Raw genomic sequence first — 22,473 nt, forward strand, 5'->3', positions numbered from 1 at the left:
AATGCATCCCCAGGGTTCCACTGACATTTTACTGGCAGCAGGAGGCGGTTTCTATCTCACATTTGCTCTTCTCCCTCAGTCTCTCCATTTATTTTTCTCTCATTGTCTGTCCGTCACTCTGACTTCTTTCACACCCCCTAATATCTTAAAATAGCTAATTTATGTTCACAGTCGTCTCATTGGTGGGTATATCCTCTCCATGCTTTCGACATGGCAGGCTATCTTTGCACATGCAGGTCTGGCCTGGGCTATTTTCTGCTGTGGCAATGGGTGGGCCTTACTTATCTCTGTATTTACCAAACAGATTGAAGTTGCTGCCTGTCCCTGCGCGAGGGCCAGCTCGCTGCTTGGAGCTGAGGGAAAGACAGTGACGATGGCCCGTACCCAAAACGCCTAGCCTGTCACAGACCTGCACCTGCCAGGCAGGCACATGTGTGTTTGTGTGTTTGTGTATGTGTGTGACGGAGATAGAGGGAGAGTGAGGAATGGAGAGAGAGAGAAATTTAACAGTATCACATGAAAATACGTGCGCACACACATGAATATAGACACATATACAGCCTCTAGTGCTCAAAAAGCCTGGTGAGTCACCCTACTTAAAGCAAGCCCTGAAATAGACATTTTGCGCCTCGCCACACTGACTCAGTAACAGAACTATCTTTCCTTCATGGTATGCACACGCTCTTGCTAGTAAATGGACACTCTCTCAGCTATTGCTTTCCACTACCACACATTATTTTTCCCCTTACAATTTTCTAGGACCAATTTTAGCGGTGGCCTCCATGTTCTGACTGGATAAAAGGTAATGAGAGCTTGTTTGACTTTTTGTGCAGTGTCCCATTACTCTGCCCTACAGCAGATTACCATGTTTCACTGACTATGAGTCAGTTTTTTTATACCTACAGTAGCCTATGTCTGTTTGACCAAAAAAAAAAAAAAAAAAAAAGAAACATGCAGCCATGTGGCACAGACCTCCCGCTCTGAGCTGGCAAGAGAAGCATGTGCTCGTCTAATTCGACACGAGCATGACACAGAACATTAATGTATCTCAGCAGTCTCAGGTCGTGTTCAGATAACAGTATAGAGGAGCGGCATATTGAGTGTGTTTGTGTGAGTGGCTTGTTAGCGCTGCTCCACATGTGTAATGACATTGGAGGCTGGGCTGACAGACCTAAAGCGATCTTGAAGACCCCAGCAACACCTGTCCACCCTGGCACTCTGTGTCTCCTCGCCACAGTTACAGCTGCCATGGCGGCAGGACTAATGTTGCCCAGGCAACGGCCTGTTTCTCTGGCAGGGGTTACTGTAGCTCCGAGCTGCTAAAAGACTTGCAAGATGGAATGGGAATTATAGGTGTTTGGACATTTAGTCATAATTAGGTTTCCCCTCAAGAAATGTGTGAATTTGCAAAACTGACTTTGCTTTGCAAGATCTGTGGATTCATTTCTAAATGAATGGTGAACTTGCAGCACATTCCACTTGATGACATTTGTAGTTATACACAAAACAAGCCATGATAATGTTCAAAAGTCAACAAAATATCAGCATACTGTATGCATATAAATGCAGGGAAGCAGACAGGAACTGTGTTCTGACTTTCAAACTTTTCCTGAATTCCTGAAAGATGAATCAACAACACGTTTATTTCCATTTGGTGTGGCCAGAGTTTTGGGATGCAGGAAAAGGGAGGAAAAACTCAATTCCTAATGGGATTGACACTCGCACAACAGGAGGAGCTGTCAGAAACAACTCGTGCAGCTACTGTCTTCCCCATTCTCTGTTTCCTGTGCCCTGCAGCTGTTCCTCTGCTTAGCATGAGCCAAATATCAAATGACAGAAGTGTCTGTGCCGGCTGCACAAAGAGGGCGTGTTTGTGACAGTTGTTCATGCATCTGAATTTGCAGATGATGGGAGGCCTGCTCGGAGGGTGGTAGGAATGACTGGATCATTGTGACTGGCCGTGAATAGGTAAAACCTGTTCATAATTACACAGGCCAGTTAAACAGCAGCACTGACTTTGCATGATCCCAGATTACTGGTTCACTCTAAAATGTTTAGTTTGGCTTTGATTTCATGACTATAAAATATAACATTAAAAAGCGTTAAATATAAAATTGGGATGTATAAAAAGTAAAAATGTGTCATTTTTTTAGCCTGACTGTTAACAGTAACCTTAACATTGTGTGATGGATGTTAAGGAATTAAATAAAGCAACATCTCCAAGGATCAAATTGTTTTTGTTGTTTTAAATGGTGTTTTTATATCCTTGTGTTTCAGGAAAAAAACTCCTGAAATCAGTCAGTTGAGTCAATTTGAATAATCAATATTTCAATACAGCTCAATATTTGCCAGATATATTGGAACAATTATGTGTCTGTTTAAGTCGTCAAGGTGCCCTTGTTGCTCCACTGGAGCTACTCACTAGCCTATGTATAAGACAGTGGTATTACAGAGCTGCTCCTTTGTGTGGCTTTGTAATTCTTTTTTCAATAATGCATCGCTTGATATGTCCAACAAAATCAATACAGTTGAATTGAAATGTACCGAGTGCAGTCACAAAACTATTTTTCAATTTTTCGTTCATTTTTTTTGGGAGGAGCTACAACCAGGTTTGCAAGAATCAATATAAGAAAGGACTTTTGAGCATAGCGCTTAATGCATTCCCATTGAAAACCCAGTTACAAGTACTCTGGACTCATGGGTTTACTGCGACCGCATCCAAACCACAACTTCCCATAAGAGGAATACATACATCAAACAGTGTGCCTCCACAAACGCACACAGAAGTAACGCAGTGTATCTACTATTTTCCTCCCCTGAGACATGCATGCTATTATGCTGTGCACCATTAAGGTCAGAACAGAGGGAATATTACAGCAGTAGAAAGCTGGGTTCAGCTGGAGGGAGCATACTGATTGGAGGGTTCTTGTTCAGCCAACCATAAAAGTCCTTTCTTAATAGAGCCCTTCTATTGAAGACTGACATATCAGTTGACTCCATAAATTAGGACATCTGATTAGGATACTAAACCTAACAACTAAATATATACAATTCTCTTTTCTGTGTGCTTTCTACTGTTAAAATCCGACAAGATATTTTTTTCTGATGGTATAAAACGATGTCTTCTTCCTCTGGGCATCAATGAACAAAGACTGTGGAAGATAACAGAGAGAAGCTAAATCCGGCCCAGATTTCCTCCAAGTCAGCATAACCCTGGCAGGTTGAATCACACACCACCTTCATATAGTGAGCCTAGATCCTACTACTACACCCGGATTTACTTTGTTCACCCAATGTCACCTTTACACCACAAGACCACAGATTTGAAATGTGTTCGCTTTTTCAGTCACAACTGGTTGCAAAATGGGGGACAAATGCAGAAATACAAGGACACAAAAGAGACATATTTCTTTAGATTATTAATAATTGCAATAATCAACTTTATACTGCTGCATTTTACTGTAAAAGTCAATACATTACTTTGATGATTAATTTTATTTTATTGAAGTGCATGTAATGTAAAATGGCTCATGGACTTCAGTCATAAATCTAATAGCACAAAATGATTTCTACCTGTGTGCTGCTAAATAAATCTGCATATAGGTGACTACACAGGAGTAAAATCATATCAATGAAGTATCTTTATATTTTGTACCCTTTTGAAAGATGAGAGGGCTGACAGGAGCAAAGAGGTTTCTGTCACATCAGGCAGTAATATACACCACCTCCACAAGGGTGAAGGGTCACTCAATCAACCACAGAGCACTTTGAGGGGAGAAAAACACATCTGACACCGACACTGGAAGACGCACACAATCATCCTCCACTCAGCCACCCATGGCTAATAACTGTCAGATGATGTGTGTAATAAAAACAGAGAACATGTTGCGGTCCCTCTGGTCCCATCCATCTTCCAGAGAGCTAATCAGCTATGTTAATGAGAGGTTTAACAAAAGAAGTCCCGAATCACACTCTACCCGTGCACATACTCTCTGCACCCATCAAACACCCCCCCCCCCCCACCCCCCTCCCTTCCTTAACACTCCTATCAATAAAAAAAACGCCTCACTGTTTCTGACAAGAGTGTGTCTCACACACAGCTTGTGCTTGTGCTTGTGAAGAATCCCTCAGGTGACGGGGTGGTGGTGATCCCTCCAACATAGCATGACTCACACAGTGCAATCAATCTCCTTCTGTGAAGAGGACAGGGACTCAGGGGACTGAAACACAGTACCAACATGAATCTGCGTGAATGTCTCCAGACGTGAGTGGGTAGGAGGGTTTTACTGTGAGCAGTTTTCTCTGGGATCTCCTGCAAACGACTTGAAATCCATCCTAGAGAAAATGACTCACGCCAACATTCTGTGTCCTGTCATAATGTGTCAACATACTGCAAAGAGACAATTTCATCCATGCGTAAACTGTAATATTGACTTGAGAAATGCTAAACAGGGTTTTGCGGTTTTTAGGGGGGGGGGGCTTTGCCTCACTGCCTTCCCACCTCTCTAGAGTACCTATATGCCCCACAGGGTGTTGAGCTCCAGGGAGGTGTGCTTGCTGTTCCCTGGTATAAACAGCTTTAGCTCCTCAAGCTCAAGGGAGATTTACTGCCTTTGCAAGAGCAATAAAACAGCGTTCATGTCATTGCTTTCCCCGATATGTGTGTGTGGCAAAAGAGAGGAACAACAACAGACAATAGGGAAGAAAAGAGAGAAAAAGAAAAAGTAATAGGTGAGGCAAAGATGGAAAGGAGAAAATCATGAAGAAAATAGTTAAGGCACTAAACTCTTGAGCTTCCACCCCCGGGAATAGCATGATCAGAGCAGCTGACCAGCCAAACGCTTTTTAGATTAGTGTCGGGGAGCGTTGGGTACTCATGAGAGATTATATTAGTTGAAACGGGGGTAATGGAAGGGTAATAAGGATGAGCCAAAAATCAAGCGTGTCTTGAAAATGTAGGTGAGGGCAAACAGAAGGCGAAGCTGTTTGCTGGAGAGGAGAAGAAAACAGAGGCATTAGCGTCTGTGAGAGGAGATGATAGGGAGACTGCAGCGAACAAAGAGAACAGATGCCAGCCTAACAGTGGGAAACACAGGGACCACACGGTGAAATCTAGATTTCTCCTATTTCCTCTAAGTAATAAAACAATGGCACTGTATCGCCTCATTAAATAGGTAATCGAGGGTGTGAGAGGACTCCCCTAAGCTCCGAACAACTCTCTCCCTTCCTTCATGTGTCTCAGTCTGTAACCTTTTCACGCTAGGCCATTGTGTCTCCTCCTCGATCTTTCTCACCACGTTTCCAATCTGGTTTGCTGCTAAGCCCTGTCGCCTGCTGAATAAATGCTTACCTGGGCAGGGGGTCAGAAACCCAGCCCAGACCAATTCCTGTCAGGGGGTATGGAAACTCCAATTATCTCCTTAACAATTATCCCTTCACAATTATCTCCCCATCTGCGTATCAGTGTCGACAGGTGCAGAGGGATGGTCCCGATCACACACTCATTTCTGTGACAGAAGAAGTGATGGAGGTGGATGCACGGAGCAGGGAGAGGCAAACACATCACCTGTATGCTAATTCAAAAGGAGACACTGTATAATTTAAAAATTGTCCGGCACAAATTCCAGCTGAGCCACTGGGAAATGAAGTGTTTCACTGTAGACCTGAACAGAATCCATGAGCAGCCAGAAATGAAGCATTGATTTTCTTATAACAACTAGCTGGAGCTTCAAGTAACAGTAATTATTTCCACTGCTGCTTAGTTTGTGATTGTTTTGGTGATTAATCATGATAATCCCTAAATCGGAAAAATTGCTATTACAATTCCCCATAGCCCAAAGTGAGGTCTTCAAATACCTTGTTTTCCTTAATCGTCTGTAAAAGACCCAAAGATACTCGAAATGAAATGATATAAAACAACAGTACATTTTCACAGTTGAAAATCTGGAATCAGATAAATACATTATACCTGTTAAATGAGTAAGGATTGTTCAGTTACTGCTTTTGCACTGCAATATCATCTACTTAAGAATAAATCAACAATACAGTACTATGCACTCATGGATAACCACCGGGTGAAATATTCTATCCCTCTACTGTATATGTAATTGCTAATCACAATAATGATATATTGTGATATAATAAATAATTTGGAAAATCAATGAAGAAATAGATACAAGGGCCAATAATAGGAATGTCTATGTTTGGTTAATTCAGTGATTTAAATACTTGACATTAACCAATTTATGGAGTTACGAAACATTGGCTAGCTAGCTAAAATGAAACATGTTATTGACAGTTATTACAATTAAAGCTGCCAAATCAAAAAAAAAAAAGGATTAGAAAATGGTCAATTATATAAGTACTGAATTTCTATGTGCTGATAATCCTCACTGATTTGTAACAGCCATTAAAGTCTAATAGACTCAGATATATTGTAGTGCATACCTTTCTCTTTCCTTGTTTGCTTCTCCAACCTTCACACAACTGTTGCAGGTTTTGGTGTCATGGCAAGTCGTTTAGCACTGCGAGCATATGCTGTGGGGATGACAGCAATCTTGTGCTGTCACTGTGAGAGCAGTTGCACTCTGTCACACTGTTTAATATGTTTGTAGGCTTTGTTCCTCATTAAAGTACACAGAAGCTCCTGAGATGTACTGCATGACAAAAGAGGGACTCCGCTGCTGTCTTTGCTGCAAAAACATGACAGCTGCCATATTCCGCTGCTCGTCCTTCCACCCCGCAGCATAAATCCTGGTCCTCATCCCCCGAACACTTTGTTTTCTAATTGCCAGCCCCACACGTCTCAGCTCGGACCTCCACGTCCCAGCTGCCATTACATCCAGAGACGACAGATTTGTTTTAAATTCTTGGTGAGCTTGTTTGAATACAGAGAAGGATTGAGAGCAGGCTTAGAGAGACAAAGAGGGAAACAAATGGAGTGGACAGAGCCATCAGTAATGTGTGTGTGTTTATGTGCTAAATGAGAAGTGTATATGTGATAAGGACTGGTTTTATGCCATCACAGCAGAATAGCCATGCCTCAAGGCAGAAGCTCAGCCATTGGGGTTGCTATTATGGGGCAACTGGCTCTTAGACAATGGCCATGTCCTCCCAGGAAAAACAACACTATAGGTCGTAAATTCAGTTGGCAAAAATGAACCATAGTTACGTTTCAGTGACACACACTATCTAGCTGACATAGCCATTATGACAAGAAGTGACGCATTTAAGATGATAAAAAAAAGGGTGACTTCCTTATTAAGAGGTGGATAGATAGTTAGCTAGCCGTCAAAGCTAGCCGTGGATAGATAGTTAGCTAGCCGTCAAAAAAATGCAATAAATTGACTTAGTTGCAGGAAACCGCTGTTTGCTTCATTTTTGTTGTGGTGTTTTACTGTTGCTATGGAGACAGAGGTTGACTCACTTGAAGAAAGTACTGACCACGTTTCAAAGTAATCATTTTAACCCAAACCATGATCTTTCCCTAACCCTAACCATATGGTTTTTGTACCTAAACCTATCTAGACCTAACAAGTTTTATGGTAATACAGCAAGCATCGTCATACCATAAAACATCATTATTTTGTGATTTGTACCCTCAAATGGGTTGTTGTAGACTACAAATGACCTATGTGGTCGTTTAATTGTCAGGACTAATTGGTTAGGTGAGGACAATTAAATTGTATTATTTACTTTCTCCATCCCAACCATTTCCCTCTTCCTTCACCCCTGCCCCTGTGGCACATTCTTTCTGTCTTTCTTTTGAAAAGCAACACAACTAGACACAACACACAGAAACAATCTCTATCCCCCTTCTGCTCCACACTCTATCACTCTGCTGCTTGGGGAGCAGTTCTGGCTGATCTACATTGATTGCTATGGGCCATTCTCTATCCCTGGTGCTACGGAGCAAAAAAAATCCAAGCCGTCTCATTCATCAGACTAGCACCTGCCAGACTCTAGCCCAAGAGAACTACCGTCAGTTTCTGTTCTTTCTTTTTTTTTAATTTCCTCCCCCATTCTCTTTGTTTTCTCCTCAACAAATAACTGTCATGTTGTGCCTAGTCAGGAGGGAATGGTGATCTGCTGCTTGTCCGCCTTATTCAATATCACATCGAACGCTTAGTAATACTTCTGAACATGCACGCACTGTGGATGTCAGTCACCGCAGCTGTACCTCATTGACTGGTACAGTAGCTATACAATATAACACAACACCCTAGAGAGCCTCACTGACACCAGCCACCAGGTCTGAAATTACAGCTTAACCTCCACCCCCCACCCTTTTCCTCTTTACACTTACATCCCAGCGGAAATTCTCCTTTCTGGGGTGTTGTTTTCCCCTGGAGGGTGGATGAAGTGGAGCAAAATGAGTGCATAGAAAGAAAATATTTAAATAAAGGTCTTCAAAAAACAGACATTTCTTTCTTGGTTTCTCCTATAGAGTATTTTTAAGCATTACAGCTCAAAACAGAGCCAGTTGAATTCTCTTTTTTTCTGTGGGGTTATTATTACATATTTATGCTTATAACTCCATGGAGTGATTGCTTTGGATGTGCTGCATTGAATAATACATTAAATGCATCTGCTCAGGCTCTGTCTCTTGTTAGCTATTGTGTGTGTGTGTGTGTGTGTGTGTGTGTGTAGGCTATGTGTGTGTGAGACCACCAAATTTCCTTCTCACATGCTCACACACATACACACATTTCTATTTAGTAGTCAGAGCAGGACACTATCGCTGATGAGGAACATTTCAGCCAGGTGAATGTTGCCCAAGAAATAAATGAAAAGCAGGATTATTACCATTTTTCATGCATGTTAGACAATAATTCCTGTTTATTACTGTTTGATTTTGTGATCATTTAGATTAATAACATTGCACTGATTGAAGTAAATGTAGAGATCAGGGCAGGGCAAGACAGAAGAGGACAAATCATTGTATGGTTGCTGTAAACAAGTCGACACTTCAGCCAGATTATACAAACACTTTATTTGGAGGTGAAGCTGACAATGATTGTACCTGAAATGTTGGTAATAAGCCCTCAATGTACACTACAGTAATGCAAAGTAACTAAAAGCTGTATTAAAAGGTTGTCTGTAAACTATGATTTACAATGGACAGCAGGGTGGCTTATTTTACTGTACTGCCTTCCAAACAAGGTTAGTCAACATGGGGGTTGATTAAAATCCTCTATGGCTGACTGCTCATGTTCCTTACCCTGTCAGACCTATTTTCTAGCATTAATGAGCACAATGTTATTATCATTACGGATAGGAATCATGAGCAAAAGTGGAAAAATAAGATCCCGGTTTTACTGAACTATAAGACATGACTAAACACATAGATGTATGAAGGCCACAATGTAGTATTATCTGTGTCAGTCATTCTTACAGCAAGTTCAATTACATTTTCTAGTGACACGTTTATTGAACATTAACATTTTTTTAAATATTATCCATCAACTGCATGTGTACTGTCTCTGTTGATCTGTGTCATGAGCAACTGCATACTGTGCCGACAGGGATGAATAAAGTTGTATTCAATCAAATTGAATTGAAGACAAAGCAGCAGCCTTACACGTTTAAATTTGATCAATAATATAATATACCATGAAAATATTGTTATAACTATAATGTTCATAAAGATTATTGACAGTAAATCTCATTGAACAACAGTGCAGGACTTGATTTTCCTTCAGTGTTTGATCATCCCTGGACTTGACCTCTACCTGTACACTGTCTCTGTGACATAGACCTACATACATCCAACTGTAATTCATATCCGTCCTCTAGGTCTGCCCAGAGGGAGGCATCCCCCCTTACCTCCCCTCATCTGTGCCGTATTGATTGGCTGGGCAGGCCTCTGTGCAGTGCTCAGTTCATTGATCATCTGCCTCATAGATTCTCTTACAGTCCTCTTTAACCGACCCTCAGAGACCCGGGGAAATACTGCTCCCTGAATCGCAGTGACAACACAAATCGTCTTTTCCATGAACACTAATTAGTCTTAATGAAAGGTTTATTATCAGAATGGCTGAACTGGACACAAAATCAAATTCAAGTTAGTGACTCGTGAAGCTAAACGTACATCTGATTTTAAATTCCACAGTTCCACCATTTTTTACAACTGTAGGTGTAATAATCTGTGATTTAAACCCACAGCTTCTTACCAAAAATAGCCAAAGCTTAGCCTAAATCTTACCACACACATGTATGATATCAAAGAGAAAAGTAGATAAAATAGCCGTGAGCCTGCAGGGGATTTGACATGAAGCTAGCGCTACAGTGACGTCCTTATTATAAACCAAGTCAATAGCAGATTATGGTAATGTGATATCTAACTGAGGGGAACAGTGACTAATATTCTCCATGTACACACAGCATCCCTGGCAGTTATTTTTAACCACAGGAAACATGTAAAATGAGCCAGTCCAGCAAGTGCTTTCACCAAAATGTACACACACACAGGCGCATATGAAATAAGCCATGCTCCATTCAAACTAAATGCTGAAACATGCAGGTGATTATCACTTTATGGCTTGTCTGAAGAAAGAAGACAGTGAAATGCAAATTAGCTGCAGTACCCTGTCTCGTATTATGCCGGCAGTGTTGCCATCGTCATTACTATCGTGATGACTCCACAGACGGCAAATGAAATGAATCACATCACCATCAACCATTCAATGTTTCAATCTACGATGTTTTTCCCCGTCTGTCTCTCTCGCAGTCTTTGTTTTCTCTTTCACCTTTGCCCTAGTCTCCCCAACCCCCCAACCTCACGCCTCTGTTCTCCTATTTGCCTCTTTAGGCAGGTGCCAGTGAGAGTGTGTGAGCATGTGAGTGTGTGTGTGGTGGGAGGGATTGCTTCAGGAGGAAGTGGCTAGTCATGAGAGCCAGCTGATGAGTATCACCCTCATCCGGAGCTCCATTCATCCCCATGCACAAGGGCCCATTCACCCGCCGCTTTTCACGCCCGTGAACCCCGAAAGCCCCCAGGCACGTTCCCACCGCACTCTCACTCAAGATTACAGAGGTGAACTTTCACTCACTCACTCACTCATGAAACCCTACACAGATGCCAGAATGGGTGCCCAGATTCAGACACACATGTACATGCTCCTCCTTGCAGGCATACTAAACAGACATCCAGGAATAGGCTGCTTTTCTCATCTGACTCATTATAAACTGGCCCTGAAGCCCTTTTTTCTCCCTTTGCAAATACTATATAGCCTCTACATTGAAATACTCTTTTAGAAAGAGAGACACACAGCAGGAAGAGGTGTCATTTTAATTTTTGCATTCTCCCTCGGCTGTGAATCTTTCTGACACGCTTGTGCCACAGCCCAACATCATACCCACAGACTGCGCTGATACGCGTGACACGATGAGTAAAAGATGTCAAATTTAGTGGCATTGCGGGGAAGACTCAGAAGGGGGACAGCCTGGAGGGAGAAGGAAAATCTGTGGATATCCGTGATCACAGTGACTGGCTGGAGTAAACCTCAGGTAAATCCTGAATATTGAGCTTCAAGTAGATACCTGAAAACTTTCAGATCAAGATCAACGATCTTTTGGGGCTTTTAAAGAGTCTCTTTTATGAAAGATCTGCTTTCACACTTTTCATGTTGTAATGGATTTTGGGAGTGATTTTCCATTAAGAAAATGGAAAAGGGGAAAAAAGCAGATACTGGCAGATGTGCCATGCTGCATGTGTGCCATAGATGTCAAAATTGCCATACTGTTCTTTAATAACCTACTGCTGATACTAATCCTACTACAAAGACATTACTGGACCTCCTTCCCTCATATTCCTTCCTGCTGCTATAGGCTCCATGTTTGATCTGCTGGCGACATCCCTGAAAACATTGCGCAGCAGCCTGACCCTCATACTCACATCAAATTCCCTTCTGAGCAGAGGACCATCTCATTAATGAGGGCGAACTTGGGTGTGTTTACATTTCATTACACAGCTCTGCCTGGCTCCCTGGCCTAAATGACTGCGGGGTGGGTGGTTGGAGCGGAGATGGTGGATGTCAGCTGAGGACTGTTTGGTCGACCAAATATTTTTTTTACAGCTCTAATTGTGTTTTTGAAGACATCTCTACAAAAATAATACATGCTATTAAGCCAACTTTAAGAAGGACGGACTTCGTAAAGCATGCAGTTTTATGGGCAGGTCATTCTAAATGAGAAAAAAAGTGCACTCTAATCTGACACTCAAGAGTTAAATCAGACAATTTCCATTTTTGATAGAGTTCAACATTCAGCAGCAGCCACCTCTATAAATCTGCATGAGAGCTGTTGCATGTAATGTTTTATTTCCAATTGACTTCTAAGCTCATAACTGAGCCTCATAAGAGCTGCCACAGCCACATTACATTAAAGCTGTGAGTCAGAATGTCGTTATGCTTGTACTTTGTGTCTTTATAAAACTGCATCATTTCTTTCCTCCCCCTCTGTTTACTGTCTGCTATCAACTGGCTGCATGTGAGACGGTGGAAAAATGGAGTGAAGAGCAGTTTTTTCAATTCCAGACCATGTTTCAAAGTGGAAATGCAACCATCGACGTCTGACAGAAGTAATCAAATGTCAGTCACTGAGGCAATGTCACAAACCTGGCAGAGAGACAGGAAGGCACAGCTGTCAAAGGGTATCTCTGGGAAGTGTGTGACTTCACCAGTGAGCGTGTGTGTGTGAGCCACAGGCAAATTCAGAGGAGTCGAAGATGGAATGAGAAAAACGAGGTTGAAAAGCCTCAAGGGTGACAAAATCTTGTCAGAATACAAAAGAGGGATAAGTGCAGGGTTAACAAAGAAGAAACAATTTAAACTGGCATTTCTTTTTCTCAAGCTCAGACATGGGGTTATTGTTTGGCTGGCATAATGACACCCATTATCACCCACAGGAGAATGGCTTCCCCACTGCTCTGACCAGATACTCAAAATGATGAATTTTTAAACTTTAGTGTTGACTATAAATAGTGCTTCTAGTTGCAACCTGCTATTATCTTTGTTCAATGATTCCTCTCAATAAATGAAGATCCATTCAAAAAGACCACACAGTGTTGTTGGTAATGGTTAAGTCCTGAAAGTTGAAATATTCATTGTGCGTGCATGTATGCGTGTGCATGTCTTGGAAAAGGTTTTGGGATGATGGGTTTTAAACAGTGTGTGTTCAGCCAGAAAAACATAATCGGATTGTGATCCGTGGCTAATTAGAAATGCATTTAGAGTGGTTTTTCCTCTTTGTTCACATCGCCTGAGCGCCCTGATTTGCGCTCTGGTTCTTTGTTTTCTACCTCGGTTTAAAGCAGGAAAAGCGCACTGGGATCAGAGGCAGCCGTTTTAAAATTCATATAGCTGTAAAACCTGATGTTATATGACTGTAAGATCTGTAGGCTGCTGCTGCAGAGGTTGGTTTTAAATCCCCGTGGCTTCCCCGGAGCGCAAAATCATGCTGCAATCATGTAGAGGAAGAGAATATAAGTCCATCGCGGTCCCACGCAACAGTTATTAAGAAAGCATCTACACTAATGCCGGTATTTTCACTAGGCCTATAATAAAATGCAAATATAACCCGTGAAGGATTTATACACACGGAGTTCCAGGCGCTCCTCCTGAAGTCAATCAACAGATTGACGGGAAGGGACAAAAATCACTCCGCCTGTTTTTTTTTTCTTGCCAGAAAACTGAATCTGTTTTTAATGGCATAATACTTACATGCATATGTCATGGAGAAGCTATTCCCCATCTTGACCATATCCACCTGCGGCACCAGTTTGGGGATGTCCTGGTGGTGAGAGAGGGCGAACCGAAAAACCTCATATTCGTGCGATTCGGTTGGGAACAATCCTCCTGTTGAGCAGCAAAGAATCAGGAGTTAATGATGAAGAAGGGAGAGGAAAAAATGAGCCATCATAACTTTAGGCATAAGAAGAGACATCAGGTCAAATTTAGCTGGTTTGAATGCTGAGACAAAAAGCTTTAACGCGTGTGCGCCATTCTCACCTATATTGATGTTACTTGGAAAACTTGAGGTTGAACCCAAGCACATCCCCAGTAAACTGGTATAGAGGATGGTGAAGCTTCGCTGCATATTTCCTTTTGCATTTGGCGAAGGGAAAAAGAGCCGAAATCCAAGCATAGGTTTGTCCGTGTTTTTGAAGTTAAATCCCCCGCTCCTCCGCTCCTGTCGCCTCCTGTTAGAGAAGCATTTACAACGACATCGATTCAACAGCGAGACAATTATCGCAATGGCGAGAGGAGGCACCTTTCTCTCTCCTGTTTTCCCTCTCTCTGCTGATGCTCTCTTGTCCTTGGCTGCTGTTGTATGAGACGGAGAATGACTTCAGCATTAGCCGCACTGCAAAAAATATGCCCGTCTTTGAAAGCTGTTGAGCCTCAATGTCAATCTAAAAATCTTTTTTTTCTCTTAAAGCAACGGGTTATTTTTCTCCCACACAAAAGCTGCGAGCTGATTCCCCTTGTTTTTTATTTGTTTGTAGGAAAATTTTGGTTCTTTAAAAAAATGTCTGGAAAAAAGTGCCACAGCAACAAGGCAAAGGAGATCACATCCATCATTGATAGCCTGCAGGAAATGATAAATCGACAAATAACAAACAATCCTTATCAAACTGTTTTGCAGAGGAAACAAGTGACATTCTCTCACTCTATTGGAGGATGTCATCTGAAAAAAAGACATTTCTACTGGGCTTGGCTAAATGGCTTGTTTTTTGCAGTGTACACCCTCGGAGCGCACAAGTCCCTGAGCAGACGCACAGGATTTCATGGCTATCCATTGACTCCCCTGCACTGCAAAAAATATCAATAGTATACACAACGTATTCATAACGGCTACTGTCACTTTTATTGTGTAACAAATTCTTTTTGGGATTGCATCTATTTTATTTTGAACGTCCCGTTTATTTTCATTACATTCAACTAAATGCCACAGAGTAGCAAGAAGTGATGGAAGCACAATATGGAGTTTTGTGGATCCGGAAAACAATGTTTAGCCTGTGAAATTTAAAAATACACATAGGATGCAGCACAGCCACCACCAACCCAGTTTAGATGTACATTCACACATTGTGTTACATGATCTTAAACAATTCATTTATTAATTCACCTCATTTTTCGTGTTTCTGATGTCACGAATGAACCTTGAACCTCAGATTCCCAGCCAACATGAAGTCAATGTTAAGTCATTCAAGTGCATGAAAATAAAACATGCAAATTTGAACATCTGCAATTTTATGACTACTGGCGATGTCCAGGTGTTGGTGGAGATCATGTGATATCATCAAAAGCCCTAAAACAGCAAATACATGAACCTTGTGGTGAGATTGGGTTCTCAATTGTTGCACCCAAAAATAATCTTAATTCCATCTCCCACTGCAAAATCTAATCTCTGAAGTCATTAAGCATGAAAAATGATTTCAGTTCCAATGCAACACATTTGATACATTTTGTCTGTGAACTGAATTCAGAAGAAATGCACAAGACATCCTTAATGACTTAAAGTATGCAGCTATTACAGTGTAGAACAATGCATTTAACAAGTGCTTTTACATTCAAGGATACTTCTGGCTGCGTTGAAAATAAAGGAACATATTACCAGTTTTCCACCTTTTCATGTGTGCCCGTCAAACACAATAATGTCTATTTAATGTAGATGACACACATTGATGAAGCAGATAATACTGTCAGCAGCACAAAGACCAAATGTAGGTTTTACCACTTTAATGTCTGGTCTCCTGGTTACAAGTCATTTTCAGCATGGTTCAGTGATCCATTAGAGGTCTATAGACAAAATGAGTCATTCTTGCCATGACTTGGTAGCTAATACATGATTATAAAATAAAAACAATAAATAAAGGGCTTGTTGGCTGGGAACATGTCCACCAGGGATTATACTTTGTTTCCGGTGGCCATTTAAATCACATGTATGTAAATTTGTGGAAGTTTCAGAAGTTTTAAAGGCGTAAAACTGGTGTAATATTGCTGGAATCTGTTCTTTAAACTTTTTAAGATTATTATATCATTTTAGAATCCTGAATGTGTAAAAGGACTTTGGCTGTGTGTCCTCTCCCTCCTTGACACACAGTGCAGCACTGCTGAACCGCTGATAAGGAGGTGTTATGATGTAGACTATGTATTTACAGACAGCCACAGCCAATTATATCCTGAAAAAAAGAGTACATGCCCCCATGCTTTTGTACATATGGCAAAATTAATCGACAGAGGCGATATTCACATGAGATTGATTGCAAAGCGCGCTATGCTGCGATGCTTCGGTGCTTGTTTAGAAAATGAAGTGGTAAATCCTGCCTTTGACACAATTAGGATTACGGATGAGCTCATTTATCAGACCAAGGCAGTGTAGTTTCGTGAGTTAAAATCACTTCCCGCAGTTATTGTTTCCACAACACCAGATTAGGAGCTTATGCTGAATTACATTTCCAGTGTTTCCAATTGAGCAAAAACATTTCTGCTACATGAGCAACAGCACAATGGAAAGTAAAAGATTATATAATTTATGAATGATGGATGGCCTATAAATATAGGCAGAATGGTCAATTTTCCTCGCCTTGGTTAAAAATGATGAGGGTTAGCACAAACATAAATGGGAAGTCATTTATTACAGTACTTCAGTCTATTCTCGCATCTTTTGGTATTCGCATTTTGGGTGCAAGAGCACATTTGATTTATGCATATTTCTCCATCCTGTTTCATAGTGTTTATTTCAGTGTGTGTGTGTGTGTGTGTGTGTGTGTGTGTGTTTGCCTGTGAGCCCCATGTGTAACGAGTGCCATGCAATCTTTTTTTAAATCCTGATTAATGCAAATAGATCTTAGAATAGCAGTAGTAACGATGGCTAAATATTCTATGGTGCTAAGTAGAGGAATAACAATCACAGAGGCAATAGCTTGTTGTTCTGGGTTAGAAATATCATAACCATCAGACAGACACCAGAAAAAGGAAATATACTGTCTTTTCTGTTCCTAAAGATGTCTTCATCATAGATTATAATGTGAGTGTCTGTCTGGGGTTTTTTAATAGAAGTCTATGTGAAGTGTATAATGAGGCTAATCCGTCAAAATCTGCTGGTTCCACTCCAGTTTGAGTGAGAGGAAGAGAAAAAAAAGTAAAACTCCCCAGCATGTTATTGCTATAATTGAGCCACCACAAATGCTGTCAAGTACTGGTGTAGATCATACTGCTAGGGGGCAAAACTATAGAAAAAAATATGTTGTTGCTGAGGTGACAAAAGAGCAAAGTATGTCAAACAGGCTGAGGAGTAGATATAGATTAGTAAAATAATGTCAACCTGCCATATGTAGTGCTGTGGGAACAACAGGAACTATTGACAGTAGGGACAAAACACTGGAAGGGATAATATTGGATGTGGAGCTTGCAGGATAAGGCCAAAGAAAAATCCCATCACAACACTTCATGTTTGATGGTTATAGAGTTTATAGAGCTGAAAAGCTGTATTGACATCCAACTCTGCAGCTCTACAGAGATTTCAAACATTTTAGCTCATTGTTTTAGTCTCCACATTTTCTCCAACAAACAGGCTCTGATAATCCAACTGTACACTAACTGCCCAGCACCAAACAGCAAGCAACATTTGTTAGCTAGCTGGTGAGCCTAGTCTAGCATTAGCAAGCTGCAGGGGCGGATATTTCTCTCAAACATTAGTGGACACCAAAGAAAATGTTTGCCTTTTTGGCAGGTGGCCATACTGATAACATTCTACCAATGCTAATGTTGCTCCCTATCTGCTGAATTTGAAGGTAAGCAATGGTTTGCTAACACGTTAGCCATAATGAGTTCATTAGCCACCATTATAATGGTGGTTGTGCATCTACAGTAAGGACACTTTCACACCACTAGTTCTATTATTTGGTCCGCACCAGGCAGTAAAGGTGTTACTATGTAGCATACAGGCTGCAGTGTGGTCCACGTTCACAACTGAAAACCAATCAAGATTGGTCCGATTGACGTTCCCTCATCTTCCGGTAGGTCGGCATTTGGTGCGGAGTCAAGCAGACCGAGACCACCTCTTTTTGGAGATTTCAAACCAAACAAAGAGCTTTTGGTCTGAATGGACTGTTTAGTGCGCACCAACTGCTGTTGGTGTGAAAGCGCCCTAAGTGGTTTAATGATTTTCTGCCCCCTGGTCCCAAAAAATGATGTTTTAATAAAGTGTATACCAAATAAACCTTCATTCAAGTTGTTTATTGTCTGAAGAAACCTTAAACTAAACTAGGTCAACTTTTATATTTGTTAGATGTATCAGTCAATCCATTAATACAGCATGCAGAAATAAACAAATATACTTTAGCTTTCTTTTAATTCACATTCTCACAATATCAAGCAGATACACTAATGTTTTTAGCAATATTAAGGTAAGCAACCCCAACTCCAAAAGTTAAGAAATTCCAATATTTGTTTCCATATTTAATTCATTTGTTTCATTATTTAAACTGATGTATATTGTTGTATTTTCAAATGAGAACAGTTGTTTGTCAAAGTTTCTCTTTATGATGGTCTCTTCCAAAAGCTCCAAGAGGAACTCAATTCACAATGATGAATGGCCTATAGTGTCTTATTTTTTTTTACTTGGCCAAGGCAGAATGTTGGTGTCAACCTTTAAAATATAGCTATATTATTTTTTACATTAAATAAACCACTATGTGTAACTTGATGATACTTGAATGATAAAATGTAAACTGCACTTTAGCTCTCCACATTTGCAGAGAAAAATGTTCAACTGAGTGACAAGTAAAAGTAATAGTTCTTTACAATATATAATTCAGTGGTGAAAGGTTGAATTCTTTTCTGTCATCACAGTAAACAGAAGTGCAGTTTTTATTGCTGTGGTTGGTTTGATCTCAAAGTAAAACTATGACAAGAATGAACTGTGAATAGCAGAAAAAGATTTTCACGAGACATTTAAAAAGTTCTATGTGATTTTCCAGTGCATTAGCCTTTGAGAACAGTACAGTGTATCAAAAAGGCAGCCTGGACCAATTAAGTGAGCTACTGTCTACTGTCCTCTTCTAACAAAAGACAATAAAGCAAAACAAAGCAAAACACAGTTCATAAAGTGGTAGGGTGAAAATTATCCTACCATCTCTTTCAGTGTGTTCTAGCAGTTATACGGGGAGGGGAGGGGAGGGCGGGGGAGGGGGGGATCAATCTCCATGTCATACATAGAAATCAGTAATGGATTCTGATGGTTTTGGCTTGTTTGGCTCGCTTTATCTACAGACTTGATTACAGCACTTGTTGACTGACTGACAGACAGTACACCAGCTTTGGACAAATGCCTGGCATTAGCACAAAATCGATAAGAAGCAGACTGGCCTGGACTCTGTGCATGCCTGATTTTTGCTCTGTACCTTAATTGGGATGAGTTATTGACATGTGGCTTAATTAGTTGACCTTATAATTGATTTGGCAGGTCTGTCCAGAGAGGAAGCATTCATTTTAGAAGTGGGAGAAGATTGGGACTTTTGAAAATACTGACAATCCCAAAGTTGTTTGAGAGTTCACTTGTTTTGAGAAGATATTCTCAGTCCTTTATGCTCCTTGCTCACCAGTGGTTTTGAACATCTGCAAGAATAGTTCCAATTCCAAATTAGTCCATTTCTCAATGGTCTCATGTTTAAACCTACATTGCTTCTGACTAAAACTATAAATCTTCCACAAGAAAAGGTCACCAATATTACTTTCATCTTTTTAAAAGCTATAATTTTCTAAATCAGTTTTTTTTGTTTGCAAGCATTAATCAAATAAGAGTATATGGTGTACTTAGTATTTACAGCAGTGTATGTTTATCTCAAAGCAAACAGCAGTGCCAGCGTCCATGGTAATGAAGAAACATGAAATTCAGTTCAATGATATTTTGATGTATGTGTTTTAATAGTTTAGAGGGGAATGGATGGCCATGGCACAGAGAAACAATCAATCAATGTTTAGATTGCCTCTGGTCTTTTATGGGCATCGCTGATAAAAAAAAAAAAAAAAGAATATCACCAGACACATCATTTAATTCCATTGGTTTCCATTAATTTCCATATGATAACAACATTGTCTTAAAATTAGGTTAGGTAGTAATTATAGTGCACATTATGTCTGCTTGCATTTTATCAAAGTAATGCTCTTGTTACATTTTTCCAATTAATCAGCAATTTCAGCTGCATCAGCACAGAATAATTATCTAACTAAAAATAAATAAATACAATAAGTGAAACATGATGCTGACTGTGACTCAATGCTAAGTATCTTAAAATTGATATTACACTAGAAATGACATAAACAGGCTTATTTAATATTTATGTTGTAGTAAGCATATTACATATTGGTCTTTTAAATATGTACAGCAACTGTCCTGTGTATCATAGTCATAGGAAAACACTGGCATGTTGTGTTAAGGTATTCTACACCTTAGGGCAGTTTTCATTAACCAAATTATGGAAAAGCATTGCAGATGGTCACACTTAATATTTGTATCTTTCAGCCTCATATACACCAATGAGGCTGTTTATACACAGGGAGCACAATCAAATCAGATAATGCCAATTATCAAACAGGCGTACAGTACAAAGAGAGAAACATTAAGTGGTGTGAGGCATTAATACGTTCTCTTCATGCCTGTCCTTTCATTGCTGTTCAGGTGTTCTCTCGTTCTCATATGCTACCTGCATAATTGCCTTTCCCCTCCACTAGCCGCGGGGGAAGTGGAGCTCTCACAACGTTACCGTGGTAATACTGATTGATGGAGTCGATACTTGTGCGGTTCCAGAACATCGAGCATCGCCGCACACAGACATGACAAATTTCAGGGAACAAATTATAATGGCCTGCATCATGATGAATCCCCTCTGGGAAAATGGAAATATTGTGAATACCTATGAACTCATAGAGGACATAGAGCTGTACAATAGGACCAGACTCAGGGGGCTTTTGTATCCATTGTCTAGTTGTACAGACACAGGGGAAGGATGACGAAGAGGAAATTTATAGTACTGTCTAACAATGTGTAAAAGGGGAGTAAATGATTAATTGGCCAAATTTAAAATGTAGTTTTTTTGTGTGTGTGACGTGATTAGAAATTCAGTCATGCTGCCTGCAAATCCTTAGAAATTATTTTCACTGTTCATTTTTCCTGATTGATTGAACTCATTGGTAGCTCTGAGGTAGTGTTGAAATAGTCACCAATCAAAACTCACCTTTTCAGAACTTCTTTTAATGTGCGATTAATTATATGTTTTTATTAAGCATGTTGGTTTCTATGCAATATGTTTTTAATGTTCAGTCTATGATATATACTTTTAGTGTGTTGTTTTTCTATGTGAACAACCAATTATTTAATCATTTTCAAGGCTATTGTCAATTCACATGATTAGTTTAATTAACTGGAGAGAGAGACAGCAGTAGAGAAGCAGAGTAATGTTCAAAAAATCACCTGCGGGCACAGTAATGAGGTTTATACATGTATTCTATGCACAGTTTATAACTATTGAAGTGATGACACGTGTATAACTCATGTTAACAGTGCTAAAACAAAAGCGAAAGCAACAATACCATGATGTATGTATAAATAGTGCAGTATAATATAGTCTAGCTAGAGAAAGTCTTTCTACCAGCTGCTTTAAGGAAATGATTCCTTGAAATGAGTTATGATCACTTATGAAGCTCTACCGAGGAACCCAGAGTCTCTACTGTAACTATATCACTCCCTGAGGCTGTGTGACCTGGTGAGCCGACACCTGTATCACACTATGACAATCTACCATAGATAGACTAGCTCATATACTTATACTTACTATGTACAGCTGTTGCAAGTTGTGTGCATAGCATTTTAAAGCAATTATATGCAATGGTCAAAGTCATTACCCCAACTTGGTTTAATTACAATAAACAAGTGGTATTGCATGTTTTTTTTTTAATTGTTCCTCTATGAAGGATAAACATCTTGTTTTTTTTCTCCACAAAACCTTTAATCCCTCCACCATCTGCTACTGCAAGAAACATGTAACAAACAGTTCAGAAACTATGAGGAAAAACCCCTCGTGTAATTTGCTTAAGTATCAGTTTCTTTAGATTTGCTAATTGCACATTACGTTGTAAGGTTGCTGATAGGTTTCAGGTAAATGTGCCAGAACACCAGTACATTTGTGAGCTCTAAATTGATACGCTACCTAACTGCCTTGCACTCTAATAATTGTAAATATCAAACCTGCTGTCTCTGTATCAATGTTCTGCCTCCGCTAACAAGCATTTAGAATCAATCAAAACAAATTAACGTCATGTGCAGCTAACAGGGTCAGCCCAAATGAGATCAGACATGCTTACAGGGACAGTCAAAGCAAAATAAATGATTAACGGTATCTCAAGCTGTCAATCGTCCTGTCCAGTGTTTACTGCGGGACTGCTTTTAGGAGAAATGTCAGACTAA

At 40.2% G+C, this 22,473-nt stretch overlaps 1 protein-coding gene across 1 annotated transcript in view; it reads right to left on the reverse strand.

Annotated features, from left to right (window-relative positions):
- The window catches only part of gria1a (glutamate receptor, ionotropic, AMPA 1a), a 61,602-nt gene extending 47,505 nt beyond the window's left edge, over nucleotides 1-14,097 (reverse strand). Inside the window, exons 1-2 of the mRNA XM_053324343.1 lie at nucleotides 14,010-14,097; nucleotides 13,722-13,856 (exon numbers count right to left, since the gene is read on the reverse strand). Coding sequence (XP_053180318.1) covers nucleotides 13,722-13,856; nucleotides 14,010-14,097 — 223 coding nt within the window. The remainder of the gene's footprint in view (nucleotides 1-13,721; nucleotides 13,857-14,009) is intronic.
- Between the last annotated feature and the right edge of the window lie 8,376 nt (nucleotides 14,098-22,473).

This window comes from Scomber japonicus, chromosome 8 (genome assembly GCF_027409825.1).
Source record: "Scomber japonicus isolate fScoJap1 chromosome 8, fScoJap1.pri, whole genome shotgun sequence".
NCBI lineage: Eukaryota > Metazoa > Chordata > Actinopteri > Scombriformes > Scombridae > Scomber > Scomber japonicus.